The sequence below is a fragment of the Camponotus vicinus genome, unplaced genomic scaffold, assembly GCF_025532165.1.
Source record: "Camponotus vicinus isolate PSW18456_S1 unplaced genomic scaffold, iyCamVici1.0 SCAF_1, whole genome shotgun sequence".
NCBI classification, from domain to species: Eukaryota; Metazoa; Arthropoda; class Insecta; order Hymenoptera; family Formicidae; genus Camponotus; species Camponotus vicinus.
In genome coordinates, this window is record NW_028141945.1 from 24,120,586 (window position 1) to 24,136,917 (window position 16,332).

At 29.9% G+C, this 16,332-nt stretch overlaps 2 protein-coding genes and 1 long non-coding RNA gene across 9 annotated transcripts; 1 reads left to right on the forward strand and 2 right to left on the reverse strand.

The window, feature by feature from the left end:
- Positions 1-253: 253 nt before the first annotated feature.
- Positions 254-1,175, reverse strand: LOC145972343 (uncharacterized). Its single transcript, XR_014439141.1, has 3 exons — positions 1,076-1,175; positions 534-717; positions 254-406 (listed from the first exon to the last, which is right to left on the reverse strand). It is a non-coding gene; the product is annotated as an uncharacterized LOC145972343 (long non-coding RNA).
- Positions 1,176-3,932: 2,757 nt separating this feature from the next.
- LOC145959797 (uncharacterized) lies at positions 3,933-15,026 on the reverse strand. 7 transcript variants are annotated; one of them, XM_083078958.1, is made up of 8 exons: positions 14,977-15,026; positions 14,197-14,250; positions 13,691-13,872; positions 5,470-5,633; positions 5,317-5,403; positions 4,696-5,077; positions 4,362-4,438; positions 3,933-4,270 (listed from the first exon to the last, which is right to left on the reverse strand). In XM_083078958.1, the coding sequence occupies exons 4-8, from the start codon at positions 5,579-5,581 to the stop codon at positions 4,209-4,211; spliced, it is 720 nt and encodes a 239-aa protein (XP_082935084.1). In that variant the 5' UTR covers positions 5,582-5,633; positions 13,691-13,872; positions 14,197-14,250; positions 14,977-15,026; the 3' UTR covers positions 3,933-4,208. The 7 variants fall into 7 exon arrangements, 6 of the variants coding, with proteins under 6 accessions (XP_082935084.1, XP_082935083.1, XP_082935088.1 ...); XM_083078957.1 differs by lacking the exon at positions 14,977-15,026 and having other exon boundaries at positions 14,197-14,427; XR_014435184.1 differs by lacking the exon at positions 14,977-15,026 and having other exon boundaries at positions 4,223-4,270; positions 4,362-4,433; positions 14,197-14,427.
- LOC145960016 (uncharacterized) lies at positions 5,958-13,038 on the forward strand. Its single transcript, XM_083079309.1, has 11 exons — positions 5,958-6,050; positions 6,827-6,916; positions 7,301-9,612; positions 9,711-9,872; positions 9,954-10,097; positions 10,206-10,340; positions 10,410-10,520; positions 10,948-11,064; positions 11,889-12,103; positions 12,189-12,348; positions 12,647-13,038. The coding sequence occupies exons 3-11, from the start codon at positions 9,426-9,428 to the stop codon at positions 12,745-12,747; spliced, it is 1,332 nt and encodes a 443-aa protein (XP_082935435.1). The 5' UTR covers positions 5,958-6,050; positions 6,827-6,916; positions 7,301-9,425; the 3' UTR covers positions 12,748-13,038.
- Positions 15,027-16,332: the final 1,306 nt, after the last annotated feature.

Below are 16,332 nucleotides of genomic sequence, written 5' to 3' on the forward strand. Positions count from 1 at the left end.
TAGACTTATACTAATAGACTGCGCAACCCAACGACCGCGCTGTCGTCGGGACCAGAGAGAGAGAGCATGAGCGGGATGACGATAATATTTTATTGTAGTATTGTATTAATATTACATATGTGTATATATATATATATATATATATATATATATATATTACATTTCTGTTTTTCATGTCCAGGTAATGCTTGAGTGAAATGATTGTGATGAAAAGTTTTGATCGATAATATACATAAAAATTCTGACGAAAACATTGGCAGAGAGAAAACGAATATTGTATTTGTGACAAAGTGTTTTTGATTTATGAATCAATCCCATAACATTACGGATTCCATTACAATTTACTACAACAAGTTGCACCAGATATTATGTAGTATTCATCTATTATGGCTATATTAGCTTCTATCTGAAAAATTGACAATAATTAACAAAGTAATCAATAATAATTAACAAAAAAAATGACAATTAACATAAAAGAATATGCTAAAAATGTGCGCTTATATATATTTGAAAATACAAAAGAAGACTTTTACTTCCGATAAGGCATGGGCAACTTTCAAGTTTTCGGATGCAAAAATAATAAAATCTACAGAGATATCTATTTTTGCTCTTATAACATCAGCAATGGATTCATATTGATATATGCCATCTCCTCTCTCTCGCATTTTGATGTAAGCCTTCTGATATTCTGTGACATAACTCAGCCGATCTTACTATCTGTAGAAATAGATTTTATATCAGAAATATATATTTATATAGCAAAAATTATATATTAAATATTATTACAGTCCAGAAAATTATAATATACTAATTAGCATAAAACTGTTTTGTTATACAAGCTATAAAAAAAATTCTTCTATATTTTTTCACAAGAAATTATTTTGTCAATTATAATTAATTGGATTACATATATTACCATCTTTTTATATAAATTTTATTATTATATAGTTTATTATTTGAAAGCGAATATAAAATAACAATTAAATACATAATCACAAATTGTGATCATTTTCTGAATGATGACTACATTATAAAACAATTATAAAAGATTATAAAACAATTATAAAAGATTTACTTATTTATTGGTAGAAAAACATATTTCAATTATCTACGCTTATCCACGATCCATGATATATTATGCGATTATGCGGAATTAATAATAAATTAGTCATGGATTAAAAGTTACAAAAGAGATAAATTTGCTCGTTTTGCTTACACTTAAAGTCAGTACACATGAGAAAATTTTAGTATTTACCATAAGCAAATCGACCAATCACAGGACGGCGTCCATTTTATATAGCTTCCGGCTAACTTCACAATATAAAAAAATTTAATTAAAATTAAACGAATGACTCACAAACCTTTTTAATTATACTTCAAAACTCTTCATACGAAATACAAACGATTCATAAGGAGAATTTTTAATATTTAGTTATGACGAAATACAAACGATTCATAAGGAGAATTTTTAATATTTAGTTATGTTGGCTAACTACATACTGTAAAAATGATTAATTTTTTATAATTATTCTAATTACTCACAAACGTTTTTAATCACACTTCAAACATCTTCATACGAAATACAAACGATTCCATAAGGAGATTTTTGGTTGGCTGAAAAATTTCCGGCTAACTTAATACGAATCCAGAGAGAAGCCTGAGAGAGGCCACGCTGCCATTTTTCATGGGACGCTTTTTCTACGTCGTACACTAGCGGCGCGTGCATCCATTTTACGCTGCCTGGAACTACATGGCCACATCCACTTTTAGGTGCCGATAAAACAGTCGGTTTTGGTTCATGTCCGTGCTACACCCACAATTTATAGCTCAGAAATAACATCCCGCATATAGACGTAATTAAAATATACTTTGTTAGCTGCGCGATTTCTTTTCCACATTCAAGTATATATTATAAATATCAATATTAATGAGATGCTATTAATGAGAGCTATTAATGAAATAAGTTTGTGTAATATACGTGTGTAGGATATTTTCTCGTGAATATTATTCTCGATAGAAAACAGAAAAGAAATTATATAAAATTCAATAAATTGAATTTTATTTACTAAAACGATCTTAGAAGAAAGACAATTATAGACCATTTCCAGGAGATGTCACGTGAACACTACATATTTGATACGCAACATATATAACTCTTTTAAAAATAAATATAACATTAAATATATTGAAACTAAATTTTTTTATATTTCTACTAGTTTATTATTGAACATAATTTTAGAGTTAACAAGATTCTTGCTAAAAACTAAAAACTAAAAATTAATCACATTAAACCGAACATTTCTCATTGGAATAATTTTCAATTAGATACAATTTTTTTATTTATCTAACAATAAGGAACAATTATCCGAATTATATCATGTTTGATGTTATTTTAAACGCAAAAATTTCATTAATTTATTTTAATTACTTTCAAAAAGATCAAATAAAATATAAAAGTTTTAGTTTTTATTTTATGGATTTTTAAAGTTATAAATTATTATACATAACGAAAAAAAAGTTTTCGATATTATTGAAAGCGAGAGCGAGAACGAATGAGAGCAAGCGAGATGACGTATCGTCAAAAGAGTTCCGAAGTCTCTTACGCGACACACCCTTTCTCTATAGTATATGTCACGAGTATGTCATCTTATCAGAATAGAAAATAAAATGCATTTTAATCGTTTGAAAGTAATTTTAATGGAATAATGAGCATTTTGCAATTAAAATGACATCAAACACGACATAAGTCGGATAAATGTAGTTAAATATATAATCCAAATTTTTATTATCAGACTAATTAAAAATTGTCCGATTTATATCGTGTTTGGTGTCATTTTAATCGTAAAAATCTCATTAATTCATTAAAATTATTTTCAAATCGATAAAATACAAAATAAAAGTTTTAGTTTTTAATTTATAAGATGTTTGCATTCTCGTGAGTTGCGAATGGATAGAGAAAGCGAGAAAACCAATTACTAAAGACTTCGGAACTCTTTGATGATAGGTCATCTCGCTCACTCTCTACTCGCGATCTCACTCTCGATCCTCGGGTCCGCTTATCTTTCCGAGCTGGGTGCCTATTACGGTTCTTGAAGCGAGGTGAAAATTACAAAAGTGAACAGATTTACTAGATTTCGACAAATGAAATTGTAGATACTCTAGTAAATTTCCTCACTTTTGTTATTTTCACTTCGTTTCAAAAACCGTAATAGGCCCCCTGTAGTACGATTGTGAAGTCTGACAAAGAAAGCGAGACCACGAATAGAGTGCGAGCGAGTTGACCTAGTTCAAGCAATAGTATGTCTCCACAATTGGCTTCGCTTACAAGATACTGAAGAGAATCAATATGTCCCTCCATCAATGGTTGATCAAGATGGTCCAAATGGTTTCATTCCTGGTTCTTGGAGAACATGCATTGAAAATAGTGCACTTTATGACATTAGTAAATGCGGTACTAATAACAGCAGTCGCCAAGCTAGAGAAATTCGAGAAGAATTCTGCAGATATTTTAACAGTGAAGGAGCTGTACCATGGCAATTCGACCATTGTTAATTCGATTATTGTTATTTGTATTATTATCATCATCTCATTGTATTATTATCATCATCTCATTTTATCTCTATTCAAATTATCAAGTGATATTCAATTCAATTAGTAATTTGCATCGTGTAATTATGTATCGTTTAGTCTGCTTTTATGATTTATTTTTAAACTGAAAAATCCATATATGTGTGTGTGTGACATAAATGATTCAATAGTACTCATTTTAGATCCAAAATTTTCTAAAATTAATTTATTAAATTTATAATTATATCAATTTTTATCATTTATTATATGATTCATTCAATCCTATTACTTGTGTGTGTGTGTAACTTTATTTGCTCTTAAAACCATTTATTTTATAATTTTGATTTTTAAAAATAAAAAAACTATAACATTTCAAAGAATTTATTTCCAAAATTAACACTTTTTCGCGAACAAACCTTAAAAGTACATTAAAAAATAAAAATATTATTCATATCGTTCTGTTAAAGCATCGTATGTTATATTCAACATTTTTTTCATTACTTCTCTTCGTTTGCGTGATGCCAGTTCTCTCAGTTGGCATCCCAATATGGACAAGAAAGAATCGATCTCGTCTGGAACTGGAGGAGGCGGAAGATCAGGCATAACATCATTATTATCACATAATGCATTTGCGATTCGTTCTATTGCGCTGGTACCCGTGTTACAATCGTTCCTTTCTTTTTTTTTTTTCGAGATCTATGATCTAAAAAAAACATATGTTATAAACACTAATTACTTTCTTTTAATACTTGCATGTACAATGCCATGGAATATTTTATTATTAATATACATACTTGGTCCAATGTTTTCTACGCTTTCGCCGTTATCTTCAAGATCATTATTCATTCGGTCTTCGATGTTACTTACTGTGCTATAAAAATTTAAAAAAAATTATTATTCTAAATTATACTTAAATATATAATACCTGTAAAGCCGGGAGCACACATTTTTCTATAATACATTATAAATAATGAATAAGGAAATGAGCCAATTAGAATCTTTTATTTTTATCTCGGAGTAAAAATAAAAGATTCTAATATTAGTTCATTTCCTCTTTACGCATTATGAATTATGCGGTATGAAAAAGTGTGTGCTCCCAATTTAATATTTATATAAAACAATTTTTACGTTTTCAGCAAGCAAGAATCTCGCATAAATTCCATTGAATCATAATGAGCCCATTTCTTTCCACTCTCTTTTCTGGCAGATCCACTGGCGCAACTTTCCGTTTTGATTATTCGTTGGTACGTGTCATGAAGACTTTTAAATTTTGCTTTTGCTTCATCGCTCGTAATCTTTCCATTCAAGGCATTCGCCACTTTCTGCCACAAATTTTTTACAATTCTTATGTTTCGTTGTGGTAGCGGAAGTTTATAGTTCCAAAGAGGTTCTCGTAACTGAACTTCTAAAATAAGAGTTTCTTCATCGTCGTGATTCAGTTTGGTCCTTATGCCTTGATTTAAATTTCTTTGGGGTTTCTTTGAAGTATTTTGCACCTCAGATAATACTCCTTTCCGCATTGATGTAATGAAATATACAAATGTATACAAAATTTAAATACATTATAAACAATAAAAAAATTGTTTTACATTATTATCATGGACGAGTTTTTTAATTCATTGATTGATCAATCGCAGGATGCGCAAATACAGCAAGATGCTTTATTTGCAACATTTGCGTATCATGCGATTGATCAATTGATGAATTAAAAAACTCGGCATATATGCATATAATTCTCATATTAATTACTTGTCTTCTTTTCCTGCAATCGCGTCGCTACTACTTGTTCTTCGTTGTTCGGCATTATGCTTTTTCTAATTATGGTCACTCCATCCTCTGCAAAATATGATTTAAAAACATTTAGCTTTATTTTAAATATAATAATAATAATAATAAATTTACCTAATAAAGGATAAAAATAAAACGTCTGAAGATCGGTTGTGTATTGTGTATATCCTTCGAGGCAAGAATGATTTGCGATTTCTGATTGATCGCGCATAGCACAGATGATCATTATGAGTTCCAAAAGAATTCACTTTTCCTAATTCTTTAAGAATTCGCGTAATCTGTTCGAAATGAGTTGAAAAAGGATTCAATATTCAAGTTCGTTATGAATTTACATAATTTAGTCGAAATGAGTTCAAAAAGGATTCGACATTCAAATTCGTTATGAATTACCGTAATTTATTCAAAAAAGAATTCAAAAGAAGTTTTTTTTGGTACTTTAAAAAGGATTCTATACAAGTATATCTTTTGACTTTTTATAGAATTAAATTTAAGTTCTAAAGTTGTTCTAAAGTTGTTATAAAGAAAGTCTTAAAATATTATATCAGGCGACAGTCTGATTGGTTAATGAGCGTCAGCTTTTTTACTCGTGCGAAGAAGGCGCACGGATAGCTATACGCATCTTTTGTGGTTCATGTGGTTTTGTGTGTGATCGTTCGAGGAGAGGTTGCCCCTGATCTTATCGGTTAATATATACGGTAAGTGTCTAATGGTTTTTCGTGATTATTACTATATAATTGCGTTCCGATATTCACTGCCAATATTGAAAATTTATAGTATATATACATGACATACTGGCAGTGAATATCAGAACACAGCTTGTGTATTCCTGCGGACTACCAGTTTATGTGATTCGTCTCAATCTATTTATTTAATAAATCTACTATTTTATATACCATTAGTTGTGTATATGTGATCAGTTGTATATTTGATTTTACAATTTTTATCCATGTTGCTAGTATTTTGCAAAGGATTATCAGCATACGAACATAACCTCTCTACCAAGGGGTCTACCCACGGTCTTACATACAGGTCTGGAAACTCCGGTGGTGGGGGAGGTCTCACTTAGTGTGTCCGTTTTTCGGAAGTTCACTGCTTGCCTGCTAGGTTCGCTGCGATCTAGAAGTCATTTTAGACGTATGTTAGAGAGAGAACGACTACTGCCGTCTATCTCTGTCTCTCTCGCTCGTATTGCGACTTCTAGTCGAAAAACGGACACACTAAGTGAGACCTCCCCCACCACTAAAAAAGGCCTGAGTTTCCAGACCTGTATGTAAGACCGTGGGTCTACCGCACTAGCAATAGGTGTATAAATCTGGCAATAAAATAACAAAGGCTATAATAATGGAAAATAATATATATATATATATATATATATATACAAATATATATAAATTATATTTAAATTATATTTATTATCTATATATATTTCTTAAAATTCTTGTTTTTATATGAAATTCTTTTTATGTTGCAGATACCTGCACTCTTGATTTTTGGAATTGTAGAATAGGAATAGATCTACATTTGCTCTACATTTTTCCAAAATTGATAGCATACTTTCAAGGTAAAGAGATATAAAAATTTTCTCCCAATTATAGTTATTTTACAATTAATTATTTTTATATTTTTTTAACAAAGCTTATACTTTTTTAACAAAGCTTTATATCTCGCATACGTTTTAAAAAGACGTTTGTGTCGGTTAATTATAATAACGACTAATGTATTGTTTATATGGCACTCGTGTTTACGTTGTTCGTTGAGGAAGACGAAACAGAGTAAAGTTAAAGCCTTATCAATAACGCACCGTATAAGATCCTAATATCTGATTATTGAAGTTGTTGAGTTTTGACATTGAAGTTTTGTGTAAGCTATCTGGCTTATATTTTCTTTCCTACTTTTTGCTATTTGAGGGTATTTTACAATAATAAAATTTAAAAAAAAATTATAGTGCCAGGAAAATGCCAAATCGAAAAAAATACTCCAATCTTTCGAAAAGACAGATTTTTCGTCGACTGGCTGCCCAATCGAAAGCAGATATGCATGATCTTCATAATTCATCTGTACAATAGCAAATAAGCTGCAATCTGAAGATGATAGTTTTTACGTCAGACAAAGGATATGTGAAAGAAAAAATAATCTTCAACCCAATATTGAATCTGGAGGCATACATAATATCATAGAAAGTAACATTGATATTGAGAACGAGTTGAATGACGAAGATAATATTATACAAGAAATAATATTACATGATAGATGTAATACCGATTCAGAAGAGGAAGCCGAAGAAGATAATTTTTATGAAAAAAACGCTTTTAATTTTATTGAAGAATTACAATTGTTTGCGGTTGATTCTCAAATTAAACACATACATTTAAATCGCCTTTTAAAACTGCTTAGAAAGGCAGGATTTAATAATTTGCCTCAAGACTCTCGAACTCTGTTACGAACTCCTCGAACTTCTAATTTAAAAATTAGTCCTTGTCCACCTGGAGAATATCTTCATTATGGATTAAAAACAATAATCGAAAACCAGCTATGTGATTCAACTTATATTGATGAAACGGGATTTATGTTTGATATAAATATCGATGGTTTACCCATAGCGAAATCTTCTAAAACATGTTTATGGCCTATATTAGGAAAACGTGTTCACAGCTCTTTGAATACGCCATTTGTTATTGGAATTTATCATGGTAATAATAAACCATCTTCAGTTCACAACTATCTGAGACCGTTTATAAATGAATACAAACAGTTACAAAATGGAGGAATTGTCACAGATGGAGAAAGATTCCAGGTTACTTTACGATGCATAATTTGTGACAGTCCTGCACGGTCTTACGTTAAATGTACTAAGCAGTTTAATGGATACTTCAGTTGCGACAAATGTATTGTGGAAGGAGAGTTTAGAGATCGAATGGTTTTTCTTTCCGAATCAGCACCACTACGAACAGACGATACCTTCAGAAGTAGAATGAATGAAGAACACCCATATTGCAGTTTCTCCGTTTGAATCGTTACCTATCGATATGGTAAAACAATTTCCGTTGGACTTTTTGCACGTAGTATTGTTGGGTGTCATGAAATCCCTGTTAATGAGCTGGTTAGATAATCGTCGACGTCCAAAGTTTAGTTCTCAAGCTGTGCAAAAATTATCAGATTCATTAGTTGTAGTCGCACAATGGGTGCCAAAAGATTTTAACAGAAAACCTCGAGGTTTGTAGGAGTTATGTCATTGGAAAGGCACTGAATTTCGATTTTTCTTACTATACCTTGGACCGATAATCTTACAAAATTTTCTTCCTGAAGAATATTTAATTCACTTTAATAGTTTAAATTGTGCTATACGAATATTGTGCGACCCTCGAGACTGTAACAGAAACAACGCTTATGCTAAAGAACTGCTCATTTATTTCGTACAAGAATTTAAAAAATTGTATGGAGAGCAATATGTTACAAGTAATTTTCACTATCTTATTCATCTAAATAAAGATGTAAAGATGTATGGTCCATTAGATTCATATAGTGCTTTTGATTATGAAAATCATATGCAAATATTAAAGCGAATATTACGAAAACATGCAAATCCCTTGCAACAAATTCATCGACGATTGAGTGAAGAGAACAATTGCAATCAACATCTGCAAGAGAAGAATCCAAAAATTGTGAAGTATCCTCTACTCAAATATCCAATTGTGTCAGAACTTCCTTTGGGTTGCCACAGCGAGCACAAAATTCTACAATTTCGCAATTTTATGTTATCGAATAAGAGGCCGGACAAGAGGCCGTTGCTTCCTGACTGATGCAACAATCGTGATGATCAAGCATATTGGATTAATAGAAAATGTGATTGTTATTCTTGGTCGTCAATTTCTACAGAAAAACGATATTTTAAATTATCCGTGTTCTTCAAGTAACTTAAATATATACAAAATCGAAAATCTGTCACCTGTACATATGTGGCCTGCACAATGCATAAGCCGCAAAGGATTTCTAGTGACATACGAAAATACCACTTACGCTATGCCTCTATTACATATTAATTGAGGTGATGTTGATTCACAAATTTGCAGATGCAGTATTACGTGGTATTTTTTGACGACTTTTGTAATCTCGTACCAGAAAATTGGATAAATGTAGAATCAAACGAAATTTTTTGGCCCCCAAAACACGTTAAATTTAATAAGCATAAAATGCATAATCTACAACCAAAATCTGACTGGCTTACGTATGAATGCCGTAAACGTCTAGGACCTTTTGGTTCGTTTTTATCAATATTAAATATATTTATAAAATATATATTTATAAAATATTAACTAACTATACAAATCATTAATAAAAAATTAATTATTTTGCAGAGACTATTCATATAGCTAATCAAATAGAAGAGCATTGTATTAATGCATCGACGAATGATGATACTGATGATATATGCACAAAACCTCTCTTGAATGAAGCAGAAAAGAAACGTCATAAAAAAAGCCAGCATTTTATGACGTTTACATCAGAAGAAGAGCAAGGTAATGTCGTTTATGTATAATACAATTATTTTCAAATACAGGAAAACAAATATATATAACGAAATATTTTGTATTTTGCAGAAACCGAAAGATGTAAAGATAAATGTGCTACAAGCTCAGTTCGGCTACCACCATCTCATTATGAGCAACAAAATTTTGATCAACATAAAACTTTTTTGACAAATACACTATCGTTAGATTTACAAGAGAGAAATGAAACAAATATGTATGTTAGGTAAATTATATGTGAAATACATATATATTTATATTTATCTTTAATTGCATGTGATTTTTCCATAAATATGAATATTATATGAATTAATATATTTCTAGAATGTGAAAGCTCATCTATATCAACAGAAGTATTTGAAAATAATAACGTTTTGGAAAAGTCCTTTGTCCAGGATGAAAACTTGGATTCAACACTTGTACATAAAAGTACAGAAAATACCATTTTGCAAAAACAAAGTAAGTCTTACATTTTATATATTTTTTATCTTAGTTAATATTGACAGTTGCATTACAAAATTTTTTCAGCATCGACATATTCAAGGAAGAAAGCATGCATAGAAAAAGTTGAAGACGTTAATAGGCCAATCGAAAATTTACTTAGATCTTCAAAACAACGTAGAATTGAAGCTACGACATGTAAGTCGTCTGCTTAGAAAATCCAGATATACATACATTAATTCATTCATTATGGCTATTACTAATTTGTGTTTTTATTCTTTATCCCGTGAGCAATTTGCTTCTTAAAATCGAATATATATTAATTGTGCAGCCAGTCCAGTACAAAATCTCTAAATGCAATTGTTTCTAAAGTAAGATTCTTAAATTCATAACAAATTTTAAAGATTATATAAAAATTATTAAATTAAAATTACAAAAATTATACTAATTTTATTAGTAAGATTGATTTTTAGAAATCTCTGAATTCTTATTATATCGATTGGTATTCCGAAGTGTTCTTGGTTTTAAGAATGAGATAGCCAAAAATGTAATTTTATGATACTATGCTATTTAAGTACATATAAAATATTCAGTTTTTATCTAGAAAATTGAAATGTTCTTACAGCTGCAAATGCTGAATTGGAAACAAACGTGAATCCTGTTCTTGCCGAAGATCGGAAAAGAAATGCGGAAGATTACCCGGCACAAAATCACCAGGTGCAAGAACACAATCGTACACAGTGTAAGTTATTAATTTTTACTTTATGCTATTGGGCAAATGAAAAATTGCTCTATTTATATATAACAATAAAATAAGATTTTTTACTATTGCATATACTATTGTGTTTTTTGAGGTACTATATTCGCACGAACACACGCACGCACGCACGCACGCCGCACGCGCACACACACATACACACACACACATGCACACGCACACGCACGCGCACACACACACACACAGACACGTAAATAATAATATATATCAAAGAGTTGTTTGTATTTCGACCAATACTAGCCATTAATTTGTTTATTTATAACAACGCTTCGACCATCGGTTTTGGTCCTTTTCAAGTACAAAACTAAAATTATATACGAAGATTTACAATTAACGGTTTGCAATACCCACACAAAAGATAAGAAATACATACGTTGCAGTTATTATAATTAAAGTGGAGGACTCCTCATTCTTTAGATTTTCCACAGAAATTATTAACAACTTTGTCAAATTTGCAAAAGAGAAATTGTTGTGTCATGATGAAATTCAGTTAAACATATGAGCCTTTTTTAGTCTAGCAAGTTAAACGACCTTTATTATTTTGTCATAAGTGTTATAACACTTATGTGTTTTGTGTGGGTATTGCAAACCGTTAATTGTAAATCTTTGTATATAATTTTAGTTTTGTACTTGAAAAGGACCAAAACCGATGGTCGAAACGTTGTTATAAATAAACAAATTAATGGCTAGTATTGGTCGAAATACAAACAACTCTTTGATTTATTAATTTACTAGCGATACAAAAATATTCACTATTAATAATATATATATTAAATTAATAATAACAGTTTCAGAACCGATGACAGAAGAGCGATTTCAAAAATATTACAAGGGCCTCAATACAAAGTTGAACCATATTATCAATTTACTGAAAGATCGTTCTACAGACATGCAAGTAGATGAAGGAGAAAATCTTTTGCCTAATTTTCCTTTAAGAACTGTCCAAGAGTTTGAAGAGTTTGAAGAAAATCTTGTTACATCTTTGGAACTACAAAAATTATATGTAAGGAAATCATTTTTGTTATTTCCTGTATGTACAATATTCAAAGTATGATAATAATAATAATAATCGTTGCCTGTTTTTACAGATTCATGAAATAAAAATGATTGGAGGATCAGATCCAGGCAAATGTACAAGAGCCACATTACGCTTTTTTATATCAAATGAGGTAGCTTTGAAGTATTCTTGGTCTGGCCAAAAGAATACGCGGAACTTTCGAGAAACCCTAATTTCCCAACTTATTGTCGGTAAGTTAATATAGATAATGTTTAAGATATATCCAAATAAATTTGCATAGATGCATAACATAATATGTATATAAGTATATTACATAAAGAAATGGTCAATTTCTTTATACGTATTTTTATGCGCTATGTAAATTTGTTTGCATATATTTCAGCTTTTATACAGTGATAAACGATATTAATTAAAAAAATATCAATTTTTTTCAAATCAACATTTTTTATTGGATAAATATATTCAAATATTAATATTAAATTATTTTTGTCATATCTATATAATGAATTAGAAAATTTTCTCTTACAGAAACTATTTCAAAAATAAAAAACGTTACCAAAAACGATATTGAAATAATTATAAAGAAGTGGCTGCAGCACGCTAGTGACCGATTAAAAAGTAAAAATTGATTTCTTTTACTTTTTCAATAACGGTATAAAAATTTTTCTTTCATAGTTTATTAAAATATAATATATAATATATATAGTGATTGATTCATACATTTTGTTTTCAATTCTAAGTTTTTATCACAAAATATTTTCAAGATTATTTTGTGTGTCTTAACTCTCTTATTTATATAATGTTTAGTTTTTTATAATATTTTGAACATTGTCATTATGTATTGTTCTTTTCAATGTATTTAATTTTTTGCTGTTAATGTATTATTTTAATTTGGATACGTCGTTTTGATAAAAAAAGTATATTACTTATTATTTTATAATAACATTTATATATTAAAGATATTTATTATTTTATATTTTAAATGAATTAGTGATATAATTAATAGAAACAATTAAGTTTTCAAACCAAAGAATATAAAATGTACAAAGATGTACAACATATACATTTTAAATAAAAGTAATATTTAATTTGTAATAAAAATCAAAGTATGACATTCTTTAAAATTAAGAAATATAAATTAAAATATATTTTGCGTTAAAAATATATTTTATGGAATAATGTATTTTATACGATAAATCAGTTTGTTACTATAATGCAAATATTTTACTACATTTTCCGTATTGTCATTTTTTGTTGCAGTGTATTTTTATATAGTGAATTAAAGAAAGATTTATATAATATACATACATTTACCGTATAAAATACATTTTTCCATAAAACATATTTTTAGCGCAAAATATATTTTATTTTAAGCATCCAAAAAGAATCCTTTACAACCTTTCCAAGAAACATTTTCAAATCCAGAAAGAAAATAAAGCGACCTCTTATGGAGCTCTGTTAGAATACTATTTCGAATTCTTAAAAAATACTATTTCGAATTCTTATAGAATACTATTTTGAATTGTTATGGAATATAAAAAGATTTCCTTTTGTATTCGAAAAAGGACTCACAATTGGTGACATAAAGGTGAATTCTTTTGGAATTCTGAAGAATACTTTTAGAACAGAAATGGCGATGAAAAAAGAATTCTTTTTGAAAATATGGAATTCAAAAAAAATTCTTTTTGGATTCTCTGTGCTATCTGCGCGCAGATCGTTTCACATATTCCACATGTTTGTACTAAGGATACATCCTGAAAAATACAAAATTTAATTAATATTACAAATAATTATATTTATATTTTATTTTATATTTATATTTTATTATTATATTTATATTTATATTGTACAAATATTTCTATTTATTTACTTCAACATTTATATTTTATTTATTTTATTTATTTTTTATAAATATATTGTTTTGATTATATAATCATAATTTTTTAAATATTTCTAACCTCAAAATCTTTAGCGAATAAAAATCTTCAGAAATTACACTTATCTTCAGAATTTATATTTCTTATATATATCTGTAAAATATTACTGCTAAAGATATTACTTGAAAATATTTTACGTACTTCATCAAAATCCATTTTTGTATTGGGATGCTCAACGACGATTCAGCGACGACGCTAGATATTGAACAAATCCAACTTTATTTCTTTGACGCTAGCGTCATAGGGAAATCACGTGATACCCCTTGACGCTCATTTTTAGCGTCTCATGAATTTGCACCTTAAGACTCAATGTATAAGGGCCTGAGCAGAATGACTGCCTTAAGATTATAAGAATATGTTTTATGCCTTAGGTCTTTGTCTTAGGTAACGCACAATACTGTGTGTTATGTCCCGAGTCTTATGTATACGCGAACGTTTGTAAAAAATAAACGTTCGCGTATACATAAGACTCGAGACATAACACACAGTATTGTGCGTTAGGGCCTGAGCAGAATGGCTGCCTTATAATTTTAAGACTATGTTTTATGCCTTAAGTCTTTGCTTAGGTAACGCACAATACTGTGTGTTATGTCTCGAGTCTTATGTATACGCGAACGTTTATTTCTTACAAACGTTCGCGTATACATAAGACTCGGGACATAACACACAGTATTGTGCGTTACTTAAGACAAAGACCTAAGGCATAAAACATAGTCTTAAAATTATAAGGCAGCTATTCTGCTCAGGCCCTTAGACTCCATCCATATCTTCTTAGGTCCATGGTAAGGGCCAAAAATACATGTATTTTTATTCAAAAGTTAGCTAATATGGGATATATAACCTTTCAGGCATTATCGGATATGCGACGGAAACACCCGAAGGTTGCTTTTGGAAAGAGACAGAGCTATACACCCCCCTTACCCCAAATTTCACACCGCCCCGGCTCTAGACTCCATCCATATCTTCTTAGGTCCATGTGCGTTTGTAAGAAATAAACGTTCGCGTATACATAAGACTCGAGACATAACACACAGTATTGTGCGTTACCTAAGACAAAGACCTAAGGCATAAAACATAGTCTTAAAATCTTAAGGCAGCCATTCTGCTCAGGTCCTAAGGATATGGAGCCAAAATGGCATCCTAAAAGTACAAGTGCACACTTTTGTTACGTATGTATGTACACTTTAAGTGCAATTTTCTAACCTGTATGTGAAATTTGAGAAGCATTCGTGACTAGATTGTTGCGTAAAAGGCTATAGAATTCAAAGCGAAAAAGGTTTTCGTTTATTTCGCATCCCAAAAAGAGAAAATAACAACAAAAAATGCAAAAAATGGCTGAAATTAATTGCCAAAAATACATTATCATTAAGGGGTCATGTAAATATATAATTTGAATGAACCGCTTATTGGAGCCAAAATGGCGAATGATTGCGGTACCAGAGAGAAGAATGAGAGGTGTCATGGCCCGCTTTTAGGTGATCCCTGAAAGCGATACGCCCTCTGTGGACCTTAAAAACGTGCACCTAAACTACGAAGTCAAGGTGCATGAATGTTCTCAGAGGGTAACATATAAGGTGCACAATTTCTGGTTCTGTTCCGTGCTATGTGCACAAAATGGCGGTAGCACCAGTGCTGTATAGCAAGACGCTTACGTATATTAAATAAATTTTTAATGAGTTTTGTATGACTCTCTCTCTCTCTCTCATATATATATATATATATATATATATATAGAAATTTATTCATTATATGATTACAACACTTGAAAATAAGATATTTTATTAGGGTATTAATAAATAATTTATATATTTACAGAGAGAAAGTTTGATATTATTTTTAATGTAAAACGCGTACACATTTCTTAAGAATAAAAGTTCTAAATAATAAAGATGTATGTGTGTGTATATATATAAATGTGTATGTGTGTATATATATATATATATATATATATATATATATATATATATATACATACATCTTTATTATTTAACATTTTTATTCTTATATATATATATATATATATATATATATATATGTGGGTGGGGGTATGTGTGGTATGTACGTATGTATGTACGTATATATGCATAAAAGCGATGCGAGAGTTACGTGAGGAAGCGAGAAGGACGAGTGAAATAAGAACGAACGAGATAGAAATAGCACGAGCAACGAGGACTCGAGCTCAAGAATCAGATTTTTCTTGCGCGCTATTATTTTCCTCTCGCTCGCATTTATTACTGTCTCGCTCGGTCCTATTACTGTCTCGCTCACTCCTATTAC

What these genes read in the sequence shown, in the direction of transcription:
- LOC145959797 (XM_083078958.1), bottom strand. Translation starts at nt 5,581, where the DNA reads ATGATCATCTGTGCTATGCGCGATCAATCAGAAATCGCAAATCATTCT. An exon ending in TTATTTTTATCCTTTATTAG is followed by an intron (nt 5,404 to 5,469) that starts GTAAATTTATTA and finishes CATATTTTGCAG; the next exon opens with AGGATGGAGTGACCATAATT. An exon ending in ATTGCAGGAAAAGAAGACAA is followed by an intron (nt 5,078 to 5,316) that starts GTAATTAATATG and finishes CAATGCGGAAAG; the next exon opens with GAGTATTATCTGAGGTGCAA.
- LOC145960016 (XM_083079309.1), top strand. Translation starts at nt 9,426, where the DNA reads ATGCAGTATTACGTGGTATTTTTTGACGACTTTTGTAATCTCGTACCA. An exon ending in TAGAATTGAAGCTACGACAT is followed by an intron (nt 10,521 to 10,947) that starts GTAAGTCGTCTG and finishes ATGTTCTTACAG; the next exon opens with CTGCAAATGCTGAATTGGAA. An exon ending in AGAACACAATCGTACACAGT is followed by an intron (nt 11,065 to 11,888) that starts GTAAGTTATTAA and finishes TAATAATAACAG; the next exon opens with TTTCAGAACCGATGACAGAA.